This window comes from Cervus elaphus, chromosome 32 (genome assembly GCF_910594005.1).
Source record: "Cervus elaphus chromosome 32, mCerEla1.1, whole genome shotgun sequence".
NCBI classification, from domain to species: domain Eukaryota; kingdom Metazoa; phylum Chordata; class Mammalia; order Artiodactyla; family Cervidae; genus Cervus; species Cervus elaphus.
This window is the reverse complement of record NC_057846.1, coordinates 30402839-30429576: the sequence shown is the minus strand read 5'-3', so window position 1 is coordinate 30429576 and position 26738 is coordinate 30402839. Positions and strand designations below refer to the sequence as shown.

Genomic DNA, 26738 nt, shown 5'->3' with positions numbered 1-26738 from the left:
TAAATATTTTTTGTTTATTACTTTTGGAAAGGATTGTTCAGAAGGGCACAGTATCAGTTCTGCTTCACTGTACAGATGCTAAAGGATATTTCAGATAACTTAATGTGAATGTTTTAAGATGTAGAGAAAATATAGACTGTTAATTTTTGTAATGGTCAGGAAAAATGAGGCTGGCAAACCTCATGGTCAAAAAACACTGGCTCTCATTCATACAATAATTTCTAGCCTCAAAACAGAACAACAATGTCATATTTTTTGGTAGAAAGAAGAAAGAGTATATGAATTGTGGTCCTACTTTATATACAAAAACAGTTTTAGATATAAGCTACTAGGATAGGATGCTATTCTTTACAAATGCCTGACATAAAATAACACCCCTACCATCAAAAACATAATCAAAAATAAATTTATATATCCTTCCAAATATGGCTGTCCATAAATGCAATACTCTAATAAGCTACTCATCATCAACTTATTGGCCTCTCTATATTCTTCGGGAAGGCCAATGCAGGGAAAGAAAAGGAAACCCAAAACACCTGGTACTCCCAGCTCCTCAACTTGATAGTAACTGAAAAAAAAATTATGTGTAATGTAGTGTCTCTCCAGCTTCATGAATTCTATTGTAGTTAATTTCAGATAATACTTTATGAGGTTATTGGCTTTGTGTAGAAGAATCTGTGATCAGCAGTATATATAGAAACAAGGCAAAGATACCTCTATGCCTTGAAACATTAGTTTTATTTGTTTATTTAATTTTTCTCACTGATACTTGATAACAGATTATCTACACCTGAAAATAAGGCCTAATCAGAGATTTTAAATACCTTATGATAAGGTTAGAATCTTGGAGTTCAGGTTTTATTATGGATATACTATATACTTTGAAATTAGTCAATTTGGGAAGCAATTCCAGCTCCTTTATTCCATCTAACTAACCTTGAGCAAGCTACTTAATCTCTCCAAACTTCAGTTTCCATAGATACAAATACATGTATGGCAATGCCAACCTTACAGGTCAGGTTAAGTTTTAAATAGGATAAAATGTACCTGTTTTTATGTAAGAATTCAATATTCCTTAATTCCCTCTATCAATTTTCTTTATGAAAGTCAGACACAGAAGAAGTACACATTGTGTCTACAGACTTAATGTCCCAACATAAGTCCACTCATTATTATGTGAAATCTCTATTCCCAAATGTCAGAGCTTCAGGTAACATAATCTCATGTTGAATTTTAAAATCTTTAATTTAGACACTGAAAAGATATTCTTGAATTTAAACAGTAGGTGCATTTTATCAATCTCTAAGTCAAGGAATTCCTTAATGCAGCTGTTTGTACCAGTTAAGATCAATTGATGGTTAAATAAACTCTGAGAAAGAAGTTTCTTCTTAAAAAATGTCCAGCACGATCTTACTTTTAATTGAACTTCATCATAATATTGCATAGTAGACCCTTTAGTAACTAAAATGGATGGGTGTCTATGATCTTTTTGTGTGTTTTATATTCATTAGTTCTTTGTGCAGGATATAATAGAAATGCATCATTTGAATAACTGGAATAGGTAAAACAGTCATTAACTCTACTAAGATTTCAGTTTCCATTTAAAAATCAAAGGAAAAGTTAAAGAAAGAGTAGTACAAGGCATCATTCCTTAGAATATTTCTCTTCTCAAAGAGAGTATTTTCTCAAAGTGAAATCTTAGTCTTGTAATGGTAAGGATTCCAACCCAAAATCTTAAGGTGAACGAATCTGAGTAATATTAATCACACTACCTCTTGAATCTAATCCATGGGATTATTAGGAGACTGAAATAATCAAAATATTAATTAACATTAGGCAACCTTTCAAATTGCTATATCAAAATAGGGCTGAAGTTCAGGGCAAATTCATTTAGATTTCAGGGACAAAAATATTCCTATTTATTCATTATCTCCAAGTTTGATCCTGTGCTATTAAATACATACACATTTTTTTGTTAATTAAATTGAAAGAGACTTTCTAAATCCTTATTATTATTATTCTATTTGAGATCGGGGTCTTTTAAATTCTGTGGTTCCATTTCCTAACACTTTATCTGTATAATACAGACATTCATTGGTATATCTATATGAAGTTGTAGAATAAATAAATGTTTTCTTTGGTTTGGAAGTAAGATGAAGAACACAGCAGCAGAAAGCTACCTAGGAAGACAGCAGTTGTCACAATGGTCTCTATATGCTGCCAGAAAGGCTTCAAAGGATGGAGCTAGGGTCTGGCACAGAGTGCTTGCTGTTCTGGAGAACCAGAAAGAAGAAGAGAAAAGAGAAAACCCAGACGGATCGCAAACAAAGGAACCCAGAAAGATTGGGGCACTGTGAAAGGAAGCTAAAGAGGAGTGGAAACATGAAAATTCTATTGTTATTTGTCTTGACAGTTGCCAATGAGCTCTCTTCCTGCCTTCAGTTTTTCAAAAAAATCTACCATGATCGGAGGCATGAGACAAGCGCTTGGGCCTGGTGCACTGGGGAGACCCAGAGGAATCGGGTGGAGAGGGAGGTGGGAGGGGGGATCGGGATGGGGAATACGTGTAAATCCATGGCTGATTCATGGCAATGTATGATAAAAACCACTACAATATTGTAAAGTAATTAGCCTCCAACTAATAAAAATGAATGGAAAAAAAAATCTACCATGATCATTATATATATATACATATATATATATAATTATTTTTTGAAAGGGACAAAGAAGAGTATGAATGTCACAACCAGATCAATATGGGGCAGAAGAGATAATAGAAGACATGAGGTGAAAGAGTTTAAGAACAGAGTATCTGTCCCCCTACCCCCTTCCCATGACAATTCAATTAATGGGAACTTAGGCAGCATTTTAAATTCCTGCAGTAGAACAGGGGTGAGGTTCAGGGCAAGTTTATATAGATCTCAAGGGCCAGAAGGATTCCTCTTTATTCATTATCTTCAAATTTAAACCTATGCTTACCAGGCTTCCCTGATGGCTCAGATTGTAAAGAACTGGCCTGCAATGCGGGAGACCCGGGTTGGATTCCTGGGTTGGGGTGATCCCCTGAAGAAGCAAATGGCAATCCACTCTAGTATTCCCGCCTGAATTCCCTGGACAGAGGAGCCTGGCAGGCTACAGTCTTCGGCATCACAAAGAGTCGGACATGACTGAGAGACTAACACACACATACTAAATATTTTGAATTCTTTGCCAGTCTTCAGGCCTTGGTTTCTTTTTCCTTTATTTGTATCTCTTGCCAACCCCACTCCCCCACCTCAGATCTAAATTGGTAAAGTAAAAGACTGGATAGGGAACAGTTTCATTTTATTCCCAAATCTGCTTCTAAGTCATTCTTTGATTTCTGACAAGTATTTAAACCCTGCTCCCTCCTCAGTTGCTATTTGTTAAATTAAGTTCCAAACAAAATGATCCTCAGGTACCTTCAGTTTTTAATTGTCACAGTTACATAATTTTTTCTCAGACATGTTGAAACCTGTACACTATACCTCTTTTCATTTCTCCTTAATAAAAGTGGAGATAAATTTGCCCCTACAAATTGACAGAAAAATTATTTGGGGGAAGGGGCAGAGTAATCATATTGGCAAAAGTAAATTATTAACTACCATTTCTTTTACTCCATTAAAATGAGTTTCTTGGAATTCTGAAAGCATCATTACCCTTTAAAAAGAGAAATGTCAACTCATTTTAGCATACACTATGTCTCTTACTTGTATTACTTTAATAGTCTAAATGTTATTCCTGCTTCCAACTAACTGCATAAAATACCACCTAAGCCACCACTGCCACACTAATCTTACCATACCTCTTGCTGCTGCTGCTGCTAAGTCGAGTCAGTCATGTCCGGCTCTGTGCGACCCCATAGACGGCAGCCCACCAGGCTCCTCCGTCCATGGGATTTTCCAGGCAAGAGTACTGGAGTGGGGTGCCATTGCCTTCTCCGAAACCTCTTGCTATCTAACCCATAAGAAAACGCATGATTATTTTCTCGGATACCATTTTTGCCCACCATTCAAGACTTCTGCCTAATAAAAACAAATATCACGTATTAATTAACATTAATAACTGATGAAACCATTTACAGGTCAACAATGGAGATGCAGACATAGAGAAGAGATTTGTGAACACAATGGGGGAAGGACAGTGTGGAATGAATTGAGGGCAGTATTGAAACATATACACTACCATATGTAAAGTGGATCGCTGGTGGGGATTTGCTGTATGCAGAAAGGTGCTCATCCCAGGGCCCTGTGACAACCAAGAGGGGTCGGATGGGGTGGGAGGTGGGAGGGAGGTCACGAGGGAGGGGACGTATGTATACCTACTGCTGATTCATGCTGATGCGTGGCAGAAACTAACACAACATTGAAAAGCAATTATCCTCTGATTAAAAATTAATAAATTAAAAAGGACTTCTGCTTGAATGCAAAATCCATTCTGACTTATTTTCCTCTACTCATTTATAAAATCATTTACTTACTTTCCCACCTTTTAAGGTAAATAAAATCTGTTCATTCTCCAAATAAATTTGGGGTTTACCATCTATTTGGAAGCTATCATATCTATTCTGGGGGCTTCCCAGGTGACACTAGTGGCGAAGAACCTGCCTGCCAGTGCAGAAGATGTAAAAGGCAAGGGTGGATCCCTGCGTCAGGAAGACCCCCTGGAGTAAGAAATGGCAACTCACTCCAGTATTCATGCTTGGAGAATCGCCATGGGCAGAGGAGCCTAGTATGCTACAGTCCATAGGGTCACACAGAGTCGGACACGACTGAAGAACTTAGGAAGCACAAATATCTATTCTGAAATTTTACATGCTAAAATATATGCTACTCCCCTTCTAGACTGGAAAAAAAAAATCAAAGACATTCCTTATACCCCAGTGTATTCTTGTGCAAAACATGGTTTCTTAAACACAGAAGGTAATTGGCAAATACTGATCAATAATTCATGACTTTCTTCTTGAAAGCTTTTTTCCTCTTTTTAACCCTTCTAGTTTGATTAGTGGTACAATCATGCCCTAAAACCTCAAGTCAGAAACTGGGGAAGTATTCTGAGATGCGCTTTTTTGTTCAACATCCAGATTAGTTTACTTCCTTTTACAAATGGAGTATCACCGAAATTTTCAATCAGTTATTCCTCGATACCACAGCCAACTAGCATTTGGCAACACCGTGCTGACTGTAATGCTTACTTAAGATGCTTCTGGAATCCAACTGTCTATGGAAGTCAAACCCAAATTCTTGAGTAGGGCTCACCTCTCAGCTGTTCTCTGTACTTTATACTCCAGTGACAATAAAGCTTTTGCCTATTTTGAAATGTTTATAAACTGTCAAGAGTATCACTTCTTTCTGTTGTTATTGTTTTTCAGTCACTCAGTCATGTCCGACTGTTTGTGACCCCATGGACTGCAGCACACCAGGCTTCCCTGTCCTTCACCATCTCCTGGAGTTTACTCAGACTCATGTCCATTGAGTCAGTGATGCCATCCAACCATCTCATCCTCTGTCATCCCCTTCTCCTCTTGCCCTCAACCTTTCCCAGCATCAGGGGCTTTTCCGAAGAGTCTTTCATCCCTTTGATGGTAATCTACTCATTCTTCAGGATCTGATTCTAGATGATTTTCTCCAGGAAACATTTTCTGTGCCCTTCATGCACTTCCTCTTTCTCTTTCTACTCAGCTTCCCCAACTCCTTATGAATATTACTGTACATAGCAGTTATCATATTGCTTTGAATTCATTTTAAACTCCTTCCCGGTAACTTGTGAATTCCTTGAGCTCAAGGACTTTGTCCTAATATATTTTGTGAGCTTAGTACTGATCTTAGATTCTGATATATAATTAAGGATCAGTAAATGAAAGAAAGAATGGGAATGAAAAAAATTGATGAGTATGAATAACAAAAATTATTCTGTGGTATTTTATGATTGATGTGTAAAACTTGCTGTAGGAACAAGCATCTCATTATATTTCTTTGTTTCAGATTTCAATATAAATCAGGTTATTAATATCGTTAGGTGATGATCTGAATGTATTAACAGTGTTATTATGAGCCTACCCGGTGTTAATTTTTCTAGTAAAACAGGGAAACAATATTGTTAAATTGTCTCTTTGAAACACAAACAAACCCCTACCATGTTGTTCATTTGCAAGTAGAGGATAAGCTGCCAATATTTCTGAATATATATTATTTCAAAATCTGTCTTTACTTTTCAGTCAGCATTTTTCATAATTTAAAAACTATCTTAAGGCATTTTATCTCACATGGCAAATTATGTCCTTTTTTCCACTTCTGAAGGTTTTCAGAAGATAAAAAGAGATCGTGGAAAAGATACTTGATGATCAGATGGAAAATGCATTAGAAAAAAACCATTTCCCTCAAGATGAAATATTCAAAAATAAAATGCTTTGTCATTAACAAAGAAAATTAAACTTAAATATATCAGGACTTGAAATAATACAGACACCCTTCTTATTCATATTTTATAACCTTCAAGTAGCTTGGGTTTTTCTAGCACTTATCTCTGATTTTTAGAGGGAAACAATTCTATGTTATTTCTTTCTATTATTTTTAATGAGGCAAAAAATAACTGAAATTTAAAAGTGTGTGTGGAGAAAACAGAAAAGAAAAAACAATTATTTTCAAATTGAATGACATCTGATGGAAATTACATCTAGGGAAAATAATATAAATAATACCTCTTTCAAATTTTCACCTTCAGAAAAGAATATTAGAAGGTCAAGCAGAGCTTTCATTATTCACTCTTAGGATATATATTTTCTGAAAATAATAAGTAATTCCAAGGGCTCTAATTACTAACATTGTCATTTTGCCCTTTTCCTTAATAATCACTAAAGGAATAAGATGCAATACATGCCTGACATCTTTAAAAGTCTTAAATGAACAAGCGTCACCAGCAGCATATTTTGAGCAAACACAATCATAAGATTCTTATATTATGGATTTATCAAAAGGCAGCTGCATGTGACAAATCAATTCATGTACACACTCAGAGGCTGAAACATCAAAATATGAAATGACTTGATTAGAAACTATCTTATATTTTTTGTTATTTTTTTTGCAAAACAATTCATAAAAATTAATTAATGATGAGATTTGGAAAATTAATAAGATGAGCCCTCTAGGTGAATTGCTTTTTTTTTTTACTACATTTAAATAATCTTTGGAGGCTTTTAGACACTTAATCTAGCAGTGTATTTTGTTTTGAGGTTTCGACATTTTACATAAATGTCCAAATCTCAGATAGCATAGCTAGTGCTAGGTTTGTTTCTTGAAGTTCACATTCATTTTCATGCAGGCACATTTTTCTGTATAGTGTTTTTCTTTATAAACTTTCATTAATTAATCCGCATGCAATTAAAGCTTTCTGATCCTTGGGAAAATCATTTATCCCAAAATGCACGGTTAATTATACCATAAACTCAGGTTCTTTGGGAAAAGAAAGTGAATACTTTAAGCCTGCCTTTTCATCTTATTCTTCAGGCTCTTCATCCCTATTTAAACTATTTTCTAGAGAGAAGTAAGACAGTCTTTCTACCTCTGTTAGTCATAAGCAGGAAGACTGTGCTTCCAACTGGCATACAACACTGATCATTACAGTGAAATGCACAAGAACAGGGCCTCATCTCAGCAGCACTTTTACTTCCTAATGGTTTTTCCCTGATAACTTTTGACACATTGTCATTAAAGCACATTCTATGGAAAATAGAAATCCATAGAAAAGTTATCCAAAAGAGACAGTATCCAACTCTCTTTAGTGGCTTCAGATATGACACGTGTTTATGTATTTACAGATATACCTTGGAGATATTGTGGGTTTGGTTCCAAACCAGGGTAAGAAATCAAATAAAAGGAATAAATCAAGTTACACAAATGTCTTGGTTTCCCAGAGCACATAAAAGGTGTGTTTATACTATAGTGTATATACCTTAATTAGAAATATTTCTTTGCTAAAAAATGCTAACCATCATCTGAGCCCCCAGAGAGTCATAATTTGTGTGTGTGTGTGTGTGTGAGGGGATCAAAATATTGCAAGAATTATCAAAATGTGACACAGAGCTATGAAGTGAGCAAACACTGTTGGAAAAATGGTGCTCACAGAATTACTTAATACAGGGTAGTCACACACCTTCACTTTGTATAAAACACTGTATCTGCAAAGTACAATAAAGTAAAGCACAAAAAAATAAGGTATGCCTATATTTGAAAATTCTTACAATCATTTTTTTTTCAATTAAAAAAAAAGTGTGTTCAAAAGATGCTAATTCTATAAACGGCTTTATGGACCTATGTTACACAGTTAATGCATATAGAAATCAGCATCCGAATGCAAGTAGGACTTTTAAAACGGTATCTTATTAAACATAATTTACTTAGACTTTGCTTATCTCAAGATATCTAAATAATTCTAAAACATCAGAACATCACCAGTCATTTTCTGAGTGTCTCTGCAGTTGTGGTCAAAATTATAATTTGGAATCTTTATATAGGCAACCTGACTTAATACATATGTTCTCATGTTTTTAGGAATAAACAAGTTTTATAAAAATTGAGGTGAAAAATTCAGGTCTCAAAGTCTATCCTCCAATAACCAGATAGTGTGGCATAGACAGAGGCCAGCTGGGAAACAGCCAGAAAGAAAGCACTTGCGAATGCCAAAACAAATACCTTTCATCCTGTTGTTCCTGTGAGGTTTTCGTTTTTTTCTTTTTACCTCTTGTTCCAGATTGCTCCTGTGAATTTTATGTTATCACTTGCCATGTATTCATTGTGTGCCAAAAGGGAAACAAAGAGAGCTCCATTTATTTGTTTGCTTTCTTCTCACAAGAGGTTTGGTAGCATTGCTTTTAATTAATATAAAGAAGTGGTAGGTTTTCACCAGAGCTAACATCGTTATCCTCTGTAATGATGATTCTTCGCCAAGAAAACCCATCACAATCCTAGTCATGATTGCCATGAACACCTTTACAGTATCTTTAGAACAATTCCAAGCAGAGCAAGCCATTAAAACTTTACTCAAATCATAACCAGCCTAAGTATCCACAGGCAAATCCAGGGATCTTCAAAATACTGATGCTATTCTGTCACCCTGTGTTTTATGTGGGTGGGCTGTTTATGTGCCATGCCAAGTATCTTTAAAGATGGTGGCCCTCTGAGCTACAAAAATTATGCTTCAGATTTTAGCATTAGCTCTTTTGATATAAAGAAGTTGATCCTGGCAAATCAGGGTTAAGGTACAACAGAAAAATAAAATCCTTATTTGTGATTTTATATTTCTGAAATCAACTGATATACTCAGCAGATGTCACACCTTTGACTGGCTAAGCAGAGATGCAATATTTTCAATACAAAATGTTGATTTATATTCTAGAAAGCACAAGTTGAGATATAAATACACATATCTGTAAGAGTGCCTGAGCGTGTGTGCGTAAGTAGATTATAGCATCTTGCTGGAGAGTACCAGACCCAGACGTTGTTTGTGAGTCCTGACAATAGAGTTCTGATCTAATAGAAACTTCTCTAGAGAACTGGGAAAAAACTGATAGATGAAGTCCAAATATATTAAGAATTTTCAGGCATAATCTGGACAAGAGCAACATAAGGTGAAATTTTAATGGTTCATATTTATTCAAAACTACAGATACCAACATCCTAAAGACAATATTATTATGCTGAAACCAAAAATTAAGAAATGCCAGGAAAATTTTTTTGAATATATTATAGGGATATAAACTTGGTTTAACAGCAGGAAATTAATTAATAAAATTCTCCATAATAATTTTATGAACATGTACCCATATTGAAAGATATAGATAAATCATTCTAAAACTTCAGCATTCTTTTATGTAACAACAACAGTAGTAATTACTACTTTTAAGAAAACTAGGAATGTAAGTGAATGTACTACCATCAGTTAGAAACATTTGCCATAAAACCTATAGCAACCTCAAATTTATTGGTGACATGCTAAAACAGTTCACCTAAGAGCAGCCACTTTACAAAGGTACAATATGATTTAACCTTTTGGCTAGATTCACCACTATCATTCAATTCTGGTATAGTTCTTGTCTCACCACATGATAGTAAGAGGAGAAAAAACACAGGTACATGAAATAGAGGCTGTTTGAGGGGAAAAATGAAAAAAATTCTCATCTTCATATATATAATATGGTTTTCTACATAGAAAATCTAAAAGAACCTGCAGATAATTTAATAAGATTAATAAGAGAATTGCTTTGACTTAAAATTTAATAAATGCCTGTACTCACTTTAGAGAATGAATTATTAAATTTAATCAAAAGGCTTGAAAGCAATTTTCAATATAAAGAGAGCACAATGTGATCATAAATAAGATCTTAACCTAAAGTCGTTAATTTCCCCCCAAATCCTGAATAGACTTAATGCAATCTCAGATCATCAACACTATTTTCTTGGGACTTGACAATCTAAGTCTAAAACCAAAATATATGAGTATTGGGCCAAGAATAATAGGAAAATTCTGAACCTCTCCCTCCCAAATACATGTGGGCAAATATCCCCTAACAGATAGAAACATTTATTATAAAGTTCTAGTTCCTAAGTCACTTTGACTGTAGTACAGATGGAGAAATAGACCAATGGGGTAGAAGAGGCTTCAGAAACAGACTAACGAATTTGCATCTATATGGAAACTTGATTTATGATAGTTACTATTGAACATAAGTGTGGAAACAAGTAACTATTCAATAAATGATGCCAGAATAATTGTTTAACCATACGGGAAAATCAAACCATGTTTATTACCACATGCAAAGATCAATTTCAGCTGTATTAAAAATTTGGGTAAAATTATAAAATGTGTAGAAGACAATATTGGAGAATATCTTTTTCTTCAGATTAGAGAATTCTAAATCAGTTTAGAGAATTCACATTTGCCATATCGTAAAGGAAAAAATGATGTTTGATACATTCAAATCAAGAATTTCTCTCAACAAAGGACACCGTAAGCAATTGAAAGGCAGACTTTGACCCTAATGGAGATAATTACAACACATATAATTAAAAAAAGAGTGATTTCAAAATACAGAAAAATACTCTTAAAAGTAATAAGAAAATGATAAACAAACCAATACATAATAAGAACTTGAAACCTTACAAAAGAAGTATCAGGAATAGCCAATAACCAATTAAAAAATATTCATTAGTGATCAAAATAAAGCAAATTAAAACTGCATTCTGGAACCAATGTAAACCCTCTGGTCTTACAGAAACTTTAAAGTCAAAAAACATACTTCTTATGGGAAGGTAAGGATAAATTCTCAAGACAAAAAATATATGAAGCTTTAAAATAGTTGATAAATTTGACTATTTTAACATAAGGTTTTTCTTAATAAAAGACACTGTGTGTGTGTGCATGCATGCTAATTTGCTTCAGTTGTGTCTGACTCTTTGCCAACCAAAGGACTGTATAGCCCACCAGGCTCCTCTATCCTGGGGTTCTCCAGGCAAGAATACTGGAGTGGGTTGCTATGCTTTCCTTCAGGGGAACTTCCTGACCCAGGGACTGAATATAAAAGAAAAAAACATGGGTAATTCACACAAAAGATATAGCACACACACACACACACATACACATACACACATACACACACACATACATAGTCTATAAAATGTGTTACTGATAAGCAATTGACATCCAGAAAATGTAAGAATCTTCCACAAATCAACAAGAAAAATAAAACTAGCTCATTAAAAAAGACTAAAACATGGGTAATTCACCGAAAAAGAAACCTGAATGAATTAGTCAATACACCTGGAAAAAAAAATCCAAAGCAGCTCCACATTGCTGTTAATCACGACCTTATAAATGAAAACTAAAATGAAATTTTATTTGAATCTTTTCTAGCAACCAGGATATTAGAAAAATCAAGTCATGATTTAGGTTTGCATTTTTTCACAGCTGAATAAAGTGCTCCTTTATCTCACTGCTTTCCACTTTAGACTCACAGCAAATGGATGCCAATATGCGGCTGTTTGGAAACTGACTATTTTAAAGTATTGGTGGAACCTGTAAAAAGACCATTTTTACACTGAAAGAAAAAACAAACAACCCTTTAAAGAAAAAGCAGTCAACTGTTTTAGAGAGCTATTTTAAAACAGCATGCTACAGATATACGCTAGTAGAGTGAAGGACAGGGAAGCCTGGTGGGCTGCAGTCCATGATGTTACAAAGAGTCAGACACGACTTAATGACTGAACAACAACTCTATACAAAATAGATAACCAACAAGGACCTACTGTATAGCATTGGCAACTATATTCAATATCTTGTGATAACTTGTAATGGAAAATAATCTGGAAAAGAATATACATATATAACTGAATAATTTATATATATACACTATATATATATATCTGAATCATTTTGCTGTATTCCAGAAAACATACAACACTGTAAATCAACTATACTTCAATTAAAGCAAAATAATGTTATGTATTACCAAATTTCCATGCTTGTTTCATATTATAAAGGTTTTGTTTGTATTGTTATTATAGTGACGAAAGTCCTATATGGCATAAAAAATAGAAATTGGACTCAAAATTATACAATCTAAAGTTTTCTATCCAATTAAATTATTGTATAACAATATTCATTTTGTCAGTTCACTAGAAAAAGTATCAGAAACTATATAGTTTTGCTACTAGAGTAACATTAGAGAGAACACATGATATAATAGCTTGCATGCCAGGTCAATTTGTTGTCTCATTAGAAATGGAATAAATCATTTTAATTATTTGAAACCTTAATTTTCTCATTTGCAAAAATTAAAATTTTTTTTCTCAAAGGAGGAGATTTATATATATATAATATATATTACATACATATATATTATGTATTGTATGTACAATATATACATTATTATATAAATATTTACATATAAAATAGACACAAAAATGCACCTATAAATATAACTATCATATATATATCTTATGTATAACATATATATACTGTATACATATACATGTATATTATATATTACAGTATAATGTGCACTTCACAACTGTTTAGCATCATTTGTATGTGTAAAGTCAGTTTAAAAGACTTAGTAATCCATAGTGGTTCAGGTATATGAGAATTATCATGCACTGCTAGTATGAGGGCAAAATGATTAAAATCTTTATTAGTCCTTAAACACTGGACAAACAATTCAGTTTCAAAGAATTTATCCTTAAGAGATTATTTATGTGTACAAACTGCAGGTACAAGAAAGTTGATAACGACTCTTTTTAGGTTCATTGTATACAACCTAAATGTCCAAAAGGAGGGAACTAATTGATAAGCTATGTAGTTTAATAAATGGAATATTTTAGTCATTTAAAATATTATAGGATGTTACTGAATAGCATAAATTAAAAATGAATATTAGATATCCATAAGATCTGATTTCTTAAAATGACCAATAAAATTTTTACTGGTCAAAATTCCATACGGCAGCTTTCTTTTCAAGTTGTACTCTCCGCCACTTCCTCCTCTTATTCTTGGGTGCTTGCGTGCTAAGTCGCTTCAGTCCTGTCCAACTGTTTGCGACCCTATGGACTGTTGCCCACCACCTTTGTCTGCGGGATTCTCAAGGCAAGAATACTGGAACAGGTTGCCATTTCCTCCTCCAGGAGATCTTTCCCACCCAGGGATTGAACCCATGTTTCTTATGTCTCCTGCATTGGCAGGCAGATTCTTTACCACTAGCGCCACCTGGAAGCCTTTTTATTTCTCCTTTGCCCTAGTTAAAAACTCAAACTTACTGCATAAAATGCAGAGAAATTCAGGAAATGTCACTTGTCTTAAAGATTTTTACTTTAACACATAAAGGGTTGTGCAAAAGAATTTTTCTAAAAACTGAGCTAGCTAACCTCACCAAGATGTATACAATTCTTAAATGGCAGCTGTATCTCAACTACGTGTTATCTTAAGTAGAAATATTTTGCTATCTACTTTAGAGATAAAATGACTTTTCATCTGAAGTGTAAAGATAAATCAGACTGTCTTTGAGATGTTTTGCTATTCCTGTCATTAAGTGCTGAAACAGAGTGACCACTTTACAAGAGATATAAGAGAAGATTCAAACTTGGTTGGAAGTTTGAAATAATTAAAATTTCAGATAATTTTGAAGGTGAGATTCCATGATGCTTTTTTCACCCACCATGCAAAAGAAAAATGATGTGTAAATAGATTGGTTGCTGAAAGCTTATTCCAATACACTTGTCTTAAAGTCCAGAATAAGCAGGATAAATATCAATAATTACCAACAAATAATTCATTTGATTTCTCAGTCATAAACTTAAAAGAAGCCAAGCAATGAAACAAGTTATTCACCAATATTGTATGCGTTTTGTGCTTGTATTTGAGGAAAGAGGTGATGTTATAACACCTGTGTGTAAGAAGCTGAGTCTATAAATGAGTATTTTACTTGACACAGAAAAACTAGTAGCATTTATGGTTGTGATTAAATTGTCCTTAAACATCATCATTTTCAATTTTTATTCATATCACATGAGATTAACAGCTCATAAAACCTATTATGTTTTAATTTCTGATGGAAATGGGCAACTCATCTTACATGTGACTTCTCCCACAGATGTGAACGAAGAGCTCCAGGGCATCTCCCGTGTACACTCCCAGTACACTCCCAGTACACTCACGTGCACTACATCCTACTCCCTGCATGTGCTTCCTGTCTCTCTGCTTCTCAGAGCCCCAGGAAGAACATTTAGCACAAACAGCACAGGAGGGTCATCCCGAAATGCCTCGCCAGGGAGTTAATCCTCTTGTAGTTACCTTTCAACCCAGGGAGGAAAGAGCTATTGAATAATGCACCAGCCTCGATCTTTGAATTAGCCAATTGCCACAGGCAGTTTGGAACTTCTTTTTCAGTTTGGCCACATTGCAAAGAGGAAATTACTTTGCCCTAATTTCAAGTCATTTGTATAGTGTTCCCTCACACAAAATATTATTGATCCTTAGATTTACCGTGTAGGAAATCAGAAACTAATAAATGAATCAACTGGTAACAATATAAAGATGACTATTGCTACTACTAAACCAATAGTAAGTCAGATAATACCCCCATTTTACAGCTGAAGAACTTAAGGCACAGAAAGGCTAAATAACTGACCCAAAGGCATACAGCATTTAGATGAACCAAGGTTAGAAAAACTAATTATGGCCTAGGCACAAATACACTAGTCCTAGTTTGGTGTGTTTATTTTGCTTTGTTTTATTATTCAGTCACTCAGTCACATCTGACTCTGCAACCCTATGGAACTATAGCCCGTCAGACTCCTCTGTCCATGCAATTCTTCAAGCAAGAATACTGGAGTGGGTTGCCATTTCCTTCTCCAGGGGACCTTCCCTACCCAGGGATCAAACTCACATCTCTCTCTCATCTCCTGCCTTGCAGGCAGGTTCTTTACCACTGAGTCACAAGGGCCTGAATTCAAGAGAGTAGGAAACCGATAGTTATCCCTCCTTTCAGGAAATCTCAATTCTTTGAATAAAAATTTGTTGCTTGATGAAACAGATCAATTATCAGTTAGTGTGGTGGCAGAATAATTGTCTTCCTCACCATCCCCCCAAGGATCCAAATCCTAATCCCTGCAACCTGTGAATATGTTTCCTTAGTTTTATTTAACAGATGGCAAGTGGAACTAAAATTGCTGATCTGACTACTTCAAGATAGGAAAATTATCCTGGATTATCTAGGAGGGTCTAAAATAATCACAAGGATCATTAGAAATGAATGAGGGAGTCAGAAGATGGAGGATCAGAGAGGTGGCAATGTGAGAACAGCGTGGTTTGCTATTGCTGGCTTTAAAGATAAAGGGAGGGGCCAGGGGCAGATGACTATAAGGGCCTCTAGAAGCTGCAAAAGGCAAGGAAATGGCTTCTCCCAAAAGGAGCGCAGTCCAGCAGACACCTTGATTTTAGCCTAGTGAGAAACGGTACAGACTTCCAACCCTCAGAACTGTAAATAATAAATATGTGCCTGCTAAGCCACTGTTTGTGGTAATTATTATAGCAGCAACAGAAAATTAATGCATCTGGTTAGTAATTGGAAAATGACAGGAACCCATTCAAGCTTATAATATTTTTTCCTTTCTCCTTTCCTCTTTCCCTTCTAATCTTTATAGTGAAATGAAACATTGCCCTTGTTACGATTTATAGGAACATGGAAATTTTATCTACTTATGCAAAGCATACTGACACAAAACTCCACAGGTGAAATTAGGAATAAAATTCATTTTGACACACTCTAGCACGTTCCTTTTGAAGACAAAGGTCAGCCTGATTAATGACTATACAGTTGAGTTAAAACTAAAATTAGTCCTTTCTCAAATTGCAATAGACCTTTTAAATCACAGACCAAGATTATGTTACTGTTTTTCCAAAGTAATTCTAACATCAATCATTTATCTCAATCTCTTCTCATGACACTGTTTGGCTTATTCTAAGCTTTCAATTTACATAGCTACATGAAGATAGAGAGGTTACCCCAGGAATGCTCTATGATTTAGTTGAGAAAGTCAGATATGTAGTATTTAAGTATACTCATTCCTCTTTACCTCTAACTTTTTCTAGACTACTAAATAAATCTGCTTGAAATAATGACCTGGGTACTAAATAAGATCCTAGAAACTTTCCTTCTTGTTACAGAAATTCTAATTCCAGATCTGAATGTATTATAGACACATGCATATATTGACAAAGATAAAATGAAGTGGAAATGAGACTGGACTTTAGTGAGGAAAAATAGATGTACTTCCTTGTCTGCTATTGATAGCTGTATGTATTTTCTGAAAGTCAATTAACCTGAAACTCAGTTTGCAAAGTGAAGATAGTAATACATATTTTCCTAAGTACTAAGGAGCAAACAAATTCAATGTAAGTGATTATATCCTGTCAATGGCAAAGTTTATGCCAACATGTTACTAATTACATTTTTTAAATTTGTTGTGCTGCTTTATTTTTTATGTTCTAAAATTTAATATAGAATTCATTTCCTACATTTAGTTTTCATTTTACTCCTCCTTATTGGGATCATACATAATTTTCACTTAAATGCTTCTGAAAGACCTACTAAATTACTTCTATTACACTGGATTAAACATTATTCAGTATTACATAAAATGTTCAACACTATCTTGTATATAGCTTTGTGTGTGTGAGAAAGATAAATGATAAATAATAAAATTTAGGTCTTTACAGTGGGTGCTACAGTAGGAAGAATGTCATTTAATTAACTAAAGTAGTGCCTTTATGTCTGTTATAATAATAATAATATCTAACATTTATTGACCACTTTAATGTGTCAGACATATGCTTTACATGGATCAGCTCACATTAATTCAATGAAAATCCAATGAGGTATAAATTGATTATGATTACTCTTCCAGAAAGCAGTGGAGTTGTAATGCCAGAGGCAACATTCTTCATCACTGTACATCAAATCTTTCCAGTAATTACAGCCCAGTCTGTTTATCTGAGAGCCTTCTTCCCCATCTTCCCCACCTGACCCTTTAAAACAGATACTCTGACATGAAACTTAATATTTGTATTCAGTGACAAGTTATCATTGTCCTGATCTTATTTTGTTGAATACATTTCTGATGGCTAGTTTTTAGTGGGCTGAAGTTAGAATTTTTCTCTTAGTGTTTTCTATCATAACAGTAACTAAAAAATAATATATAAATAGCCAACTTTTGTCAAACTGGGGATAAAATCTATCGCAATGAAAGAGGATTTATTTATTTGGTTTAGATTTATTATTTATTATAGATTTATTTATTTATTTGGCTTAGAAGTTCATTTGCACATTTCCCCCTATTTCTCTACTTTTTAAAAAACAGATTTGGCTAATAATATTTTCTTTATTTAAAAAGTGCCACTTCTCATCATGACCTCTAGAATGCACACACATTCTTACCACTTTGAAACAATAATTAGTGCTTTTCTTGTCTGAAATTTTGATTCATGAGGAATATAAGTAACTATAGACTAGTTATGTTCTGTGGAATGGTTATGACTTTTGAGCATTTTCAATATGCCTATTCAATCGGAAAACACATATGATCTAAGTAATCTTAAAATTAATTACAAGAAAGCAATACACATAATCACCATTCTTGAAACAGACTGGCCAGAATCTCATAAATCCAAGCATCTTAATAATTTTTTCAACACACTTGTTTGGCAAACATCTTCCTCCCTTGCATAATTCTTATTTAAATAGAACTTAAATTTGTAGTAACTGTAATAAGAAAAGAGAAAGAAATAAATGACATATAGATTAAAAAGGAAAAGATAAAATTGTATTTATTTGCATAAGAGATGATTATCTACATGGAAAAGTCCCTAAAGTCTGCAAAAAATTGCTATAACTATTAAGTTCACTAAAGTCACATGCTCAAAATTCTCCAAGCCAGGCTTTAACAGTATGTGAACCGTGAACTTCCCAGATGTTCAAGCTGGATTTAGAAAAGGCAGAGGAACCAGAGATCAAATTGCCAACATCCGTTGGATCATCGAAAAAGAAAGAGAGTTCCGGAGAAATATCTACTTCTGCTTTATTGACTACACTAAAGCCTTTGACTGTGTGGATCACAACAGACTGTGGAAAATTCTGAAAGAGAGGGGAATACCAGACCACCTTACCTGCTTCCTGAGAAATCTGTATGCATGTCAAGAAGCAACACTTAGAACTGGACATGGAACAACAGACTGGATCCAATTCGGGAAAGGAGTATGTCTAGGCTATATATTTTCATCCTGCTAATTTAACTTATATATTTATATATATATATATATATATATATCACGCGAAATGCTGGGCTGAATGAAGCACAAACTGGAATCAAGATTGCTGGGAGAAATATCAGTAACCTCAGCTATGCAGATGACCACCCTTACGGCAGAAACTGAAGAACTAAAGAGCCTCTCGGTGATAGTGAAAGAGAAGAGTGAAAAAGTTGGCTTAATACTCAACATTCAGAAAACTAAGATCATGGAATCTGGTCCCATCACTTCATGGCAAATAGATGAGGAAACAATGGAAACACAGACAGACTATTTTTGGGGCTCCAATATCACTGCAGATGGTGACTGCAGTCGTGAAAATAAAAGACACTTGCTACTTGGAAGAAAAGCTGTAATCAACCTAGACAGCATATTAAAAATTAGAAACATTATTTTGCTGACAAATATACATCTAATCAAAGCTATGGTTTTTCCAGTAGTCATGTTTGGATGTGAGAGTTGCCATAAAGAAAGCTGAGCACCAAAGAATTGATGCTTTTGAACTGTGGTGTTGGAGAAGACTCTTGAGAGTCCCTTGGACTGTGGGGAGATCCAACCAGTCTATCCTAAAGGAAGTCAGTCGTGAATATTCATTGGAAGGACCGATGCTGAAGCTGAAACTCCAATATTTTGGTCACCTGATGTGAAGAACTGACTCATTGGAAACAACTCTGATGCTGGGAAAGAGTGAAGGCAGGAGAAGAAGGAGACGACAGAGGATGAGATGGTTGGAAAGCATCACTGACTCCATGGACGTGAGTTTGTGCAAGCTCCAGGAGTTGGTGAAGGACAGGGAAGCCAGGACTGCTGCAGTCCTTGGGGTCAAAAAGAGTATGACACAGCTGAGCGACTGAAGTGACTGAAGCCATATCATTAGAAAGCTGCAAACCTACGCTATGTAATTACATAGCCTATATTAGGGTCCTCTCAGACTTGAAATTTAATATTGTATGCTGCATTTTTTATATTTAATAAAATAATTTGCCATATTGCTATGGACTGAATTTTGGCCCCTCAAAACAAATGTGTGGAGGCTGTGAACCCCATTGTGATGCTACTTGGAGACTGAGCCTTTGGGAGATAATGAGAGTTAGATGAGGTCTGAAGTGGGGCCCTCTTGATAGGATTAGTGATCTTATAGGAAGACGAAGAAACTCCAGGGCTCATTTTCTGTATTGTGAGGACACATTGAGAGAGCATCTGTCTGCAAGTCAGGAAGAATTCTCCCTCCTGAACCCATCCTTGCTATCACCTTAAAATTGGATTTCCAGCCTCCAGAACTGTGATCAACATTAATTTCTATTGTTTAAGCCACTCAGTTTATGATAGTTTATTACAGCGGTCTGAGTTAACTAAGATGCTTGTGGAGAATATCTATACTCTGAAAAATGCTTTCTGTGGTTTATTAATTATGTTGTTCAAGTTTATATGTTATTGTTTGAAACAATGTCAAGCCTGAAGAAAAGTCATGAGTATAACTGAAAAAAGAAAACAAAAAACTTTTGTGTATACTTTGCCCCGTTCAAGTTTTGCTTAATGTGATTGACTTTAAAAACATGTCCAAAATTCTTTAACACTCTCCTCATAAAAGGAAAGCATGGCCCCTTTCATGAATTTCCTCACATTTCTATTATACCAAGTGTTGGAAGTTTTACTTTAATAAAAATAGGAAACATTTGAGTCAGGTCTCAGAGAAATAAAATAAATCATGGAGAAGATTGTTGGTAAGGTGCTCAGAGGAAGCAGCTATTTTCTTGAAGATGGCATAATTCATTTGAATATTCAGTTCTTGGAAGGCCTGAAGATTCATTGGAAGGACTGATGCTGAAGCTGAAGCTCCAATACTTTCGCCATCTGATGGGAAAAGCCAACTCATGGAAAAAACCAAAAGGGCAACAGGATGAGATGATTGAATGGCATCACTGACTCAATGGGCATGAGTTTGAGCAAACTCCAAGAGATGGTGAAGGACAGGGAAGCCTGGCATGCTGCAGTCCGTGGGGTTGCAAAGAGTCAGACATGACTGAGTGACTGAATAACAACATAGTTCATTATTTATACCCTTCAAAGCCAGTATTTATACCCTTCAAAACCAGTCTTCACCTGAATCTGGGAGTCAGAGTCACACTCCTCTTTAACATCTCCAAAAGCTTTATCCTCACCAAGTTTAAAAAACAACTAGAGGCCATAACCATGCAGGCTTGCTGCTGAAGCATTTCCTCAGCTCACTGAGCGTGGGTGGTTGGGGGCAGTGGTTGGGTGGAGCAGAGGGAGCAAGAAGAGGAAGAAGATGAGGGGGTGGTGGAGGAGGAGGCTAATTAAAAAAAAAACAACAGCTAGAAAATTAAGTTGAGTGATTTACCCAATTCTACAGACTTAAAATATTACACCAAAGAAAATGATATGACTGCACCTTAGAATCCTCAGCACCTGATCTGATCATATTTTTTCAGGTGCTTTTCAGACCTAGCAGCTCCATTCTGCAGGCTGGATGCCACCAGGCTCTTGGCATTTGGACAGCCCAGAGGAACAATGGTCCTATGTAAGAGAAAGGTTGATTCCAAAGCTGACCTCATCACAACCTGTCCCAAGTTAACAGACAAGAGCAAGGATGTGAAGACCAACTAATAAAAACAAACCAGAGAATATTGATTCCAGCCCAGAAACATCGTGTTTAATTTATTAATAAAAGACAGCTCTTTGGAAAATGCTTTCTTCTGTTGTCAAACAAGCATTGGGACCTTTCTATCTTTCCAAACATTCAATTAGAGCAGAGACAAGAGAACGACACTCTTGGCTTTCAAGCAAGCCCAAGGGCACAGGGTGGATACATGATTCGGATGCACTATTCTTTCAGATTGCCAGTTTTAATTTCTACCACCTGATTAAAAAAAAGAGATCCTTTCTTCTCATACATTGAGCTATTTTTCACTTTTCTTTCAAAGGCAAAACGGAGAGATCTAACTCCACCTAATGGCTTTTAATTTAACATGAAAGTATCCTATAGGGCTAAAGTATAAAGTCAAATAAGTTGCAGTTTGTTTTCTAAGTTAATATACTCCTTGGAATACAAATGAAAGAACAAATTACAGTTGATTGATTCTGCCTGAAAGCCCTAAATTTAAGAGTCTCCTGAGTGTAAAGGTTTATATCTTGTATTTACTGACCTGGTCTCAAAAGATAATTGCAGTAAGTAATATCTTTGATCAATATTAGGGAATACAAATACAAAGGAAAATAAAATTGTCAAGTATGCATATATGAGCCAAATGTGTGAAACTCCCATGTATTCAATGATATAGAGGGGGCATGTTAAGGTCATATAAATATATTCAAATTAAAATTTAAGCAAAGTATTATTGAGCAAGTGAAGCTATATGAGGAGTAAAAAAATTACAAGTTGAAAGCATATGATTGATTACTGATCATGCTGATGGGGTAATGAGGGGTGGTGGTGTTCAGGGAGCCGTTTTGCCACTTTAGTTCTACTCTCCTGCACCCTAAAAGTATTTAAATGTATCGAGTACATCCCTGCCATGTTTCAATATAGGAAATTTAAATATCCTGAACTACACTAGATTTGCAAATAAATATAGTCACAAATGATTTTGTCTCAGGACTATAGACCCACTTATTGTCTAAATAAATTCATCCACTTCTGTTACCCTGAAAGAGAAGTCCATGTATGAAACACCACTTTTCTTAAAATGTAAATTAGAAAGGATCCATTTTAATCCCCACGGATATTGCTTAAATAGAAAAATTTCTTGTCTCAAATTTAAAATTCTCGAATCAACCTCACCCAGATCTCTTGTCACACACAACTTTGAAGTCTTGTCAGCACTGCTACCTAATTTATATGAAATACCCTGGAGTCACTGATTCTTTGTAGTATTATTTGTTAAATATTCAAGCACTGCTTTAAAGCACATATGAGGTTACTAATCAATCCCGGTGCCCTTAAATTGCATGCTACGTTATGCACAGTTTTCTCCTCTAAGCATGGGAAATTCTCAATCATATTTTCCTTTGATAACTTTATTTTCCTTTATTTTAGAAGTATCACAGGAAGAAATAAAGCCATTATAAAGTTCATATGTGGTATTCTGGTAATGGAGTAAAGGACTCTGCAGGAATTTGAGAAGGTGTCAAGTATGTGTGTGTTTGCGTCTGTGTCTGTGCATGTATCCGGGCTCTTCTGTAAGAAACAGGAGTGTGGCTAGGTTCTGGGAGAGATTCTAATCATGTTAAAGTGCTCCCCAACTTAGCACTTATTTTTGAATGATATGGAGTCCCTTGCGTGTCTGCAATGATTGAAAAGCCAGGGTTACTTATTACAAATGCTCTCATTCTTCCCTCCTGTGTTAAACCTCCATCCTTTACAAAAGTCTGCCTGGATTCTGTAATCACGACCTCAAAGTCAAATTATTTTATTATTTAACATCTTCTGGAGTCATATGATACATCAATATAATATAAAACTGATTAATCAATTTTTGAGATAATACAGATCAAAAGAGAGTATTGAAGAAAAAACTCAAAGCTGTGTGTATACATTTGAGACAGGGGAAAATGGAAAAAGAGAGCTAGAGTGAGATACATGTATCTAACCATGTGGACATTATACAGTATACCACACCTACATCACACACACACACATTCACACACATGCACACAGAGAGGAAAGAGAGAGAGAGTGACTAGGTCAAGTCAGCAGAGATGACTGCCAAACACAGTTAAGTAAAAAGCAGAGAAACTGAGTTTTTTCAGAGAACACTCTCTTCTGACTTAAGAGTCCAATTTACAGTTCAAGGATGGCTGCCAGGCTACCAAGAAAAAGAGGAAATACGGTGAGTACCTACCCACCTCAAAGAAAAATTAAAAAAAAAACTAGGTAGTGGGTCTAATTTTGTGAAGAAAGTTCTTCACTGCAACAGTTATGAGGAAAATTGAGGTAATATAAAGATCAGAGAAAGTTAGAATTCTGTGAGATCATAAACACTGCTAAGTGCTCGAGAATTTCCCTTTACTTATGAATACAAAGTACCCAATGTGAATACCTGGACATGGATGAAATAATCTTTGGATAAGTGTAATATCCTAAGAGCTATGAGGATTACATTGATATCAAAGCTGATAACTGGCAGGTACTACCAACGTGCAAAAATTGTTAAATATTAAAATCACAAATGCCTAATCCTCCTAAGTGCATTTCTACCCTGGTTCCTGACTTGCCCGTCAACTAGCAACTCAAATATTATCACCAAGGGCCCTATAGTCAATGACCTTTCTGATTTGTCTATGCCCTTTGCCAACCCAAATCCTCATGCTTTTTAATTTAATGAAAAAGGTTTTTGGTTCCCTGACTGTCAACTCAGGACTTAGGAAAGCCAGTGTTTACCTCATGTGCATGATTTCTTCTCTGACCTTCCAAGGAGTTTTTAGAAAGAGAATGAGGCTGACAGGCAGTCATGAGGAGCAGTCCAAACACCAGCCCAGTGGTGCATGCTCCAGCTCTTCAACAGACTCACAGAAGGAAGAGAGAAGGCCCTGGGGACAGGAGGTCTGGTGGTAGTAGATTGTGAGCCAGACCAGAGATGCCCAGTGAGGATCCCCATTTTGCAATCCTTGCTGAAGTTAATTGCCATCTACTAGTGTATCTTTCTTGAAATCCACACAAGCCCTCGTATCTGGGATATTGGCAATATTATCATTATCAATAAAAATAGAAGGCTAACCTTCACAGTGTCTTCATTATGCGTCCAAGACATTCTAAACACACACTTGCATACATAGGCACGTGCACACACATGCACATAATTTGTGCACTAATAATCATTATCATTTCAATCATTTAGATTTAAGAAAATAGACAGCATAGAATTTACTCAAAATACTGAGTGGTAGAAGCAGGATTAAACCCAAACAGCCCAAGAGCTGAGGTCATTTACCATGTAAACTGCCCTCAATGGCCTACAGTCTCCATTTACCTAAATAGATATGACAGGTATCCCGTGAACTGTCCCCAAACTCAAATTTGGGAAATGCTAAGCCACACATATTTCATTTTTTAAATATAGGCCTCCTTAAGTATTTTTAAAATATTTTAGCAAAATAATATGCATTGCAGTTGTAACTCAGATAATTCAAAAGATATTGTTCTTAAAATGCTTAAAATAGTCTTAATAAAATTCTCCCCTATTCCCAGTCCTGCTTTTAAATTTCCGTTTTCTTGTTTTTCGCTTTTACTTTTTCATTTCAGCTGGTGGTTGACACTAATGGCCCTAATATTAGAATAATGACTTTAATAACGTCTCCATAATAGGTGATTAGCACTATTTCTTGATTTATATGCTTTGGAAGACAATTATGAGCCCTAAAGAACAAGAATTCAGCTTATTTATAACCTTTCCCTCTACTTCAGTTGATATTTACATTTTAGATCTTCTTTTGCATATCTTTTACTTTTAAATAATACCTCTAGATTATATTTATCTATCACCTTGAGTTTTTATCATTGTTTGCACCCCAGCTTATCTTCCACCATCCATACTCAATTTCCCCCCTCTAACCCTGCCTGAGACATGCAGCTTTGCTTTTGTAACACTAAGGCTAATATATTTATAGTCTCTTCTGCAACCTCAACCTAGGGCTTTCTGTTTGATTACTATTGGAAAATCATATGATATGATACCACGATATTATGTGAGACTCAATTTCTGGCATGTGAACCACAGATATTAAAAAGTCATTTCTTGTTCAGTTGCATATTCTTTCAGGAAGTAAACAATGTTCCAAGACCTCCATCTACAGTACCTGTAACTTTCAGCTTTTCAGCCCCAATGGTAATCTCATCTTCATCTGCAGAAAACAGCACCCTGCCATCTTCACTCGCTCTCACTTCAAATCTTTTACACTGAGCTTCCACAGCATCAGCTCCTATGGTCAGAGGAAAGGTTTAAAAATGAATCTTGTATCCAAGAAACCATGAACATGTATTTTTTTTTTAAAAAGAAGAGAAATACATATATTATTTAATCTCTACAGTATGTTTTATATCTAAATTAGTATTTTAAAATTGCCATCCTTTGAGGATTCTAATTTGGTAGAATATTGCTGGGCCAGGATGGTTGGGTACATATTTGACATCTACATCCCTGACATAGGCCTGACAAAGTCTGTGGGTTTAGCCAGCTGGGAAATCTTTGCATGTACACAAGGAGAGACGATGTTTGCCCTGTTCTTGGTGGCTGCCTGAAGACTTGGCATTTTACCTGGCATGTGCTAGATGCTTCATAGGGACTTGTGGATGGGAAGACTCTCATTTTGCTCTCTGCAAGTAGACAATACATGTCTATACTTGCTATAGTACAAGGAAATTGTGAACCTTTAGTTATTCAACATTTCATAGATGCTAATATTGACATTTGTTCACTCTTTATTACTACCTAATATGAATCCATTTTAGATTCAATATTGTAAATGTATGTGTATATCACATACACACATATATATAGCATATATATATTTCATGTTCTCCAATGTATCTTCTAATTAATAATTTTCATTATTAAAATGTAATATTAAATAAATATAATAGTATTATGTAATTGAAAATCTGTTTTCAATGTATTGGACCATTTTGCATATTAATCCACCCACAAAGCCAGCTCCCATATTTAAAAAAAGAAAGACATAATTAATTTGAGAGCGTGGTTTCAGCAAGAAGATCAAACTGGTCAGGGGGTAGGGAATTGCTATTTCCATAACACTAATTTATTTCTTTTGGCATATATATTTGGCATATGCATCTATATCTTTGTCTCTTGTTAAGACGTGGGCCATCCCTCCTCTGCTATCTATATCAG

General features: G+C 35.2%; 1 protein-coding gene across 1 annotated transcript in view; it reads right to left on the bottom strand.

The window, feature by feature from the left end:
* Positions 1-26738, bottom strand: part of SGCZ (sarcoglycan zeta) — a 1061503-nt gene that overhangs the window by 29241 nt on the left and 1005524 nt on the right. The window contains exon 5 of the mRNA XM_043893729.1: positions 25687-25809. Coding sequence (XP_043749664.1) covers positions 25687-25809 — 123 coding nt within the window. The remainder of the gene's footprint in view (positions 1-25686; positions 25810-26738) is intronic.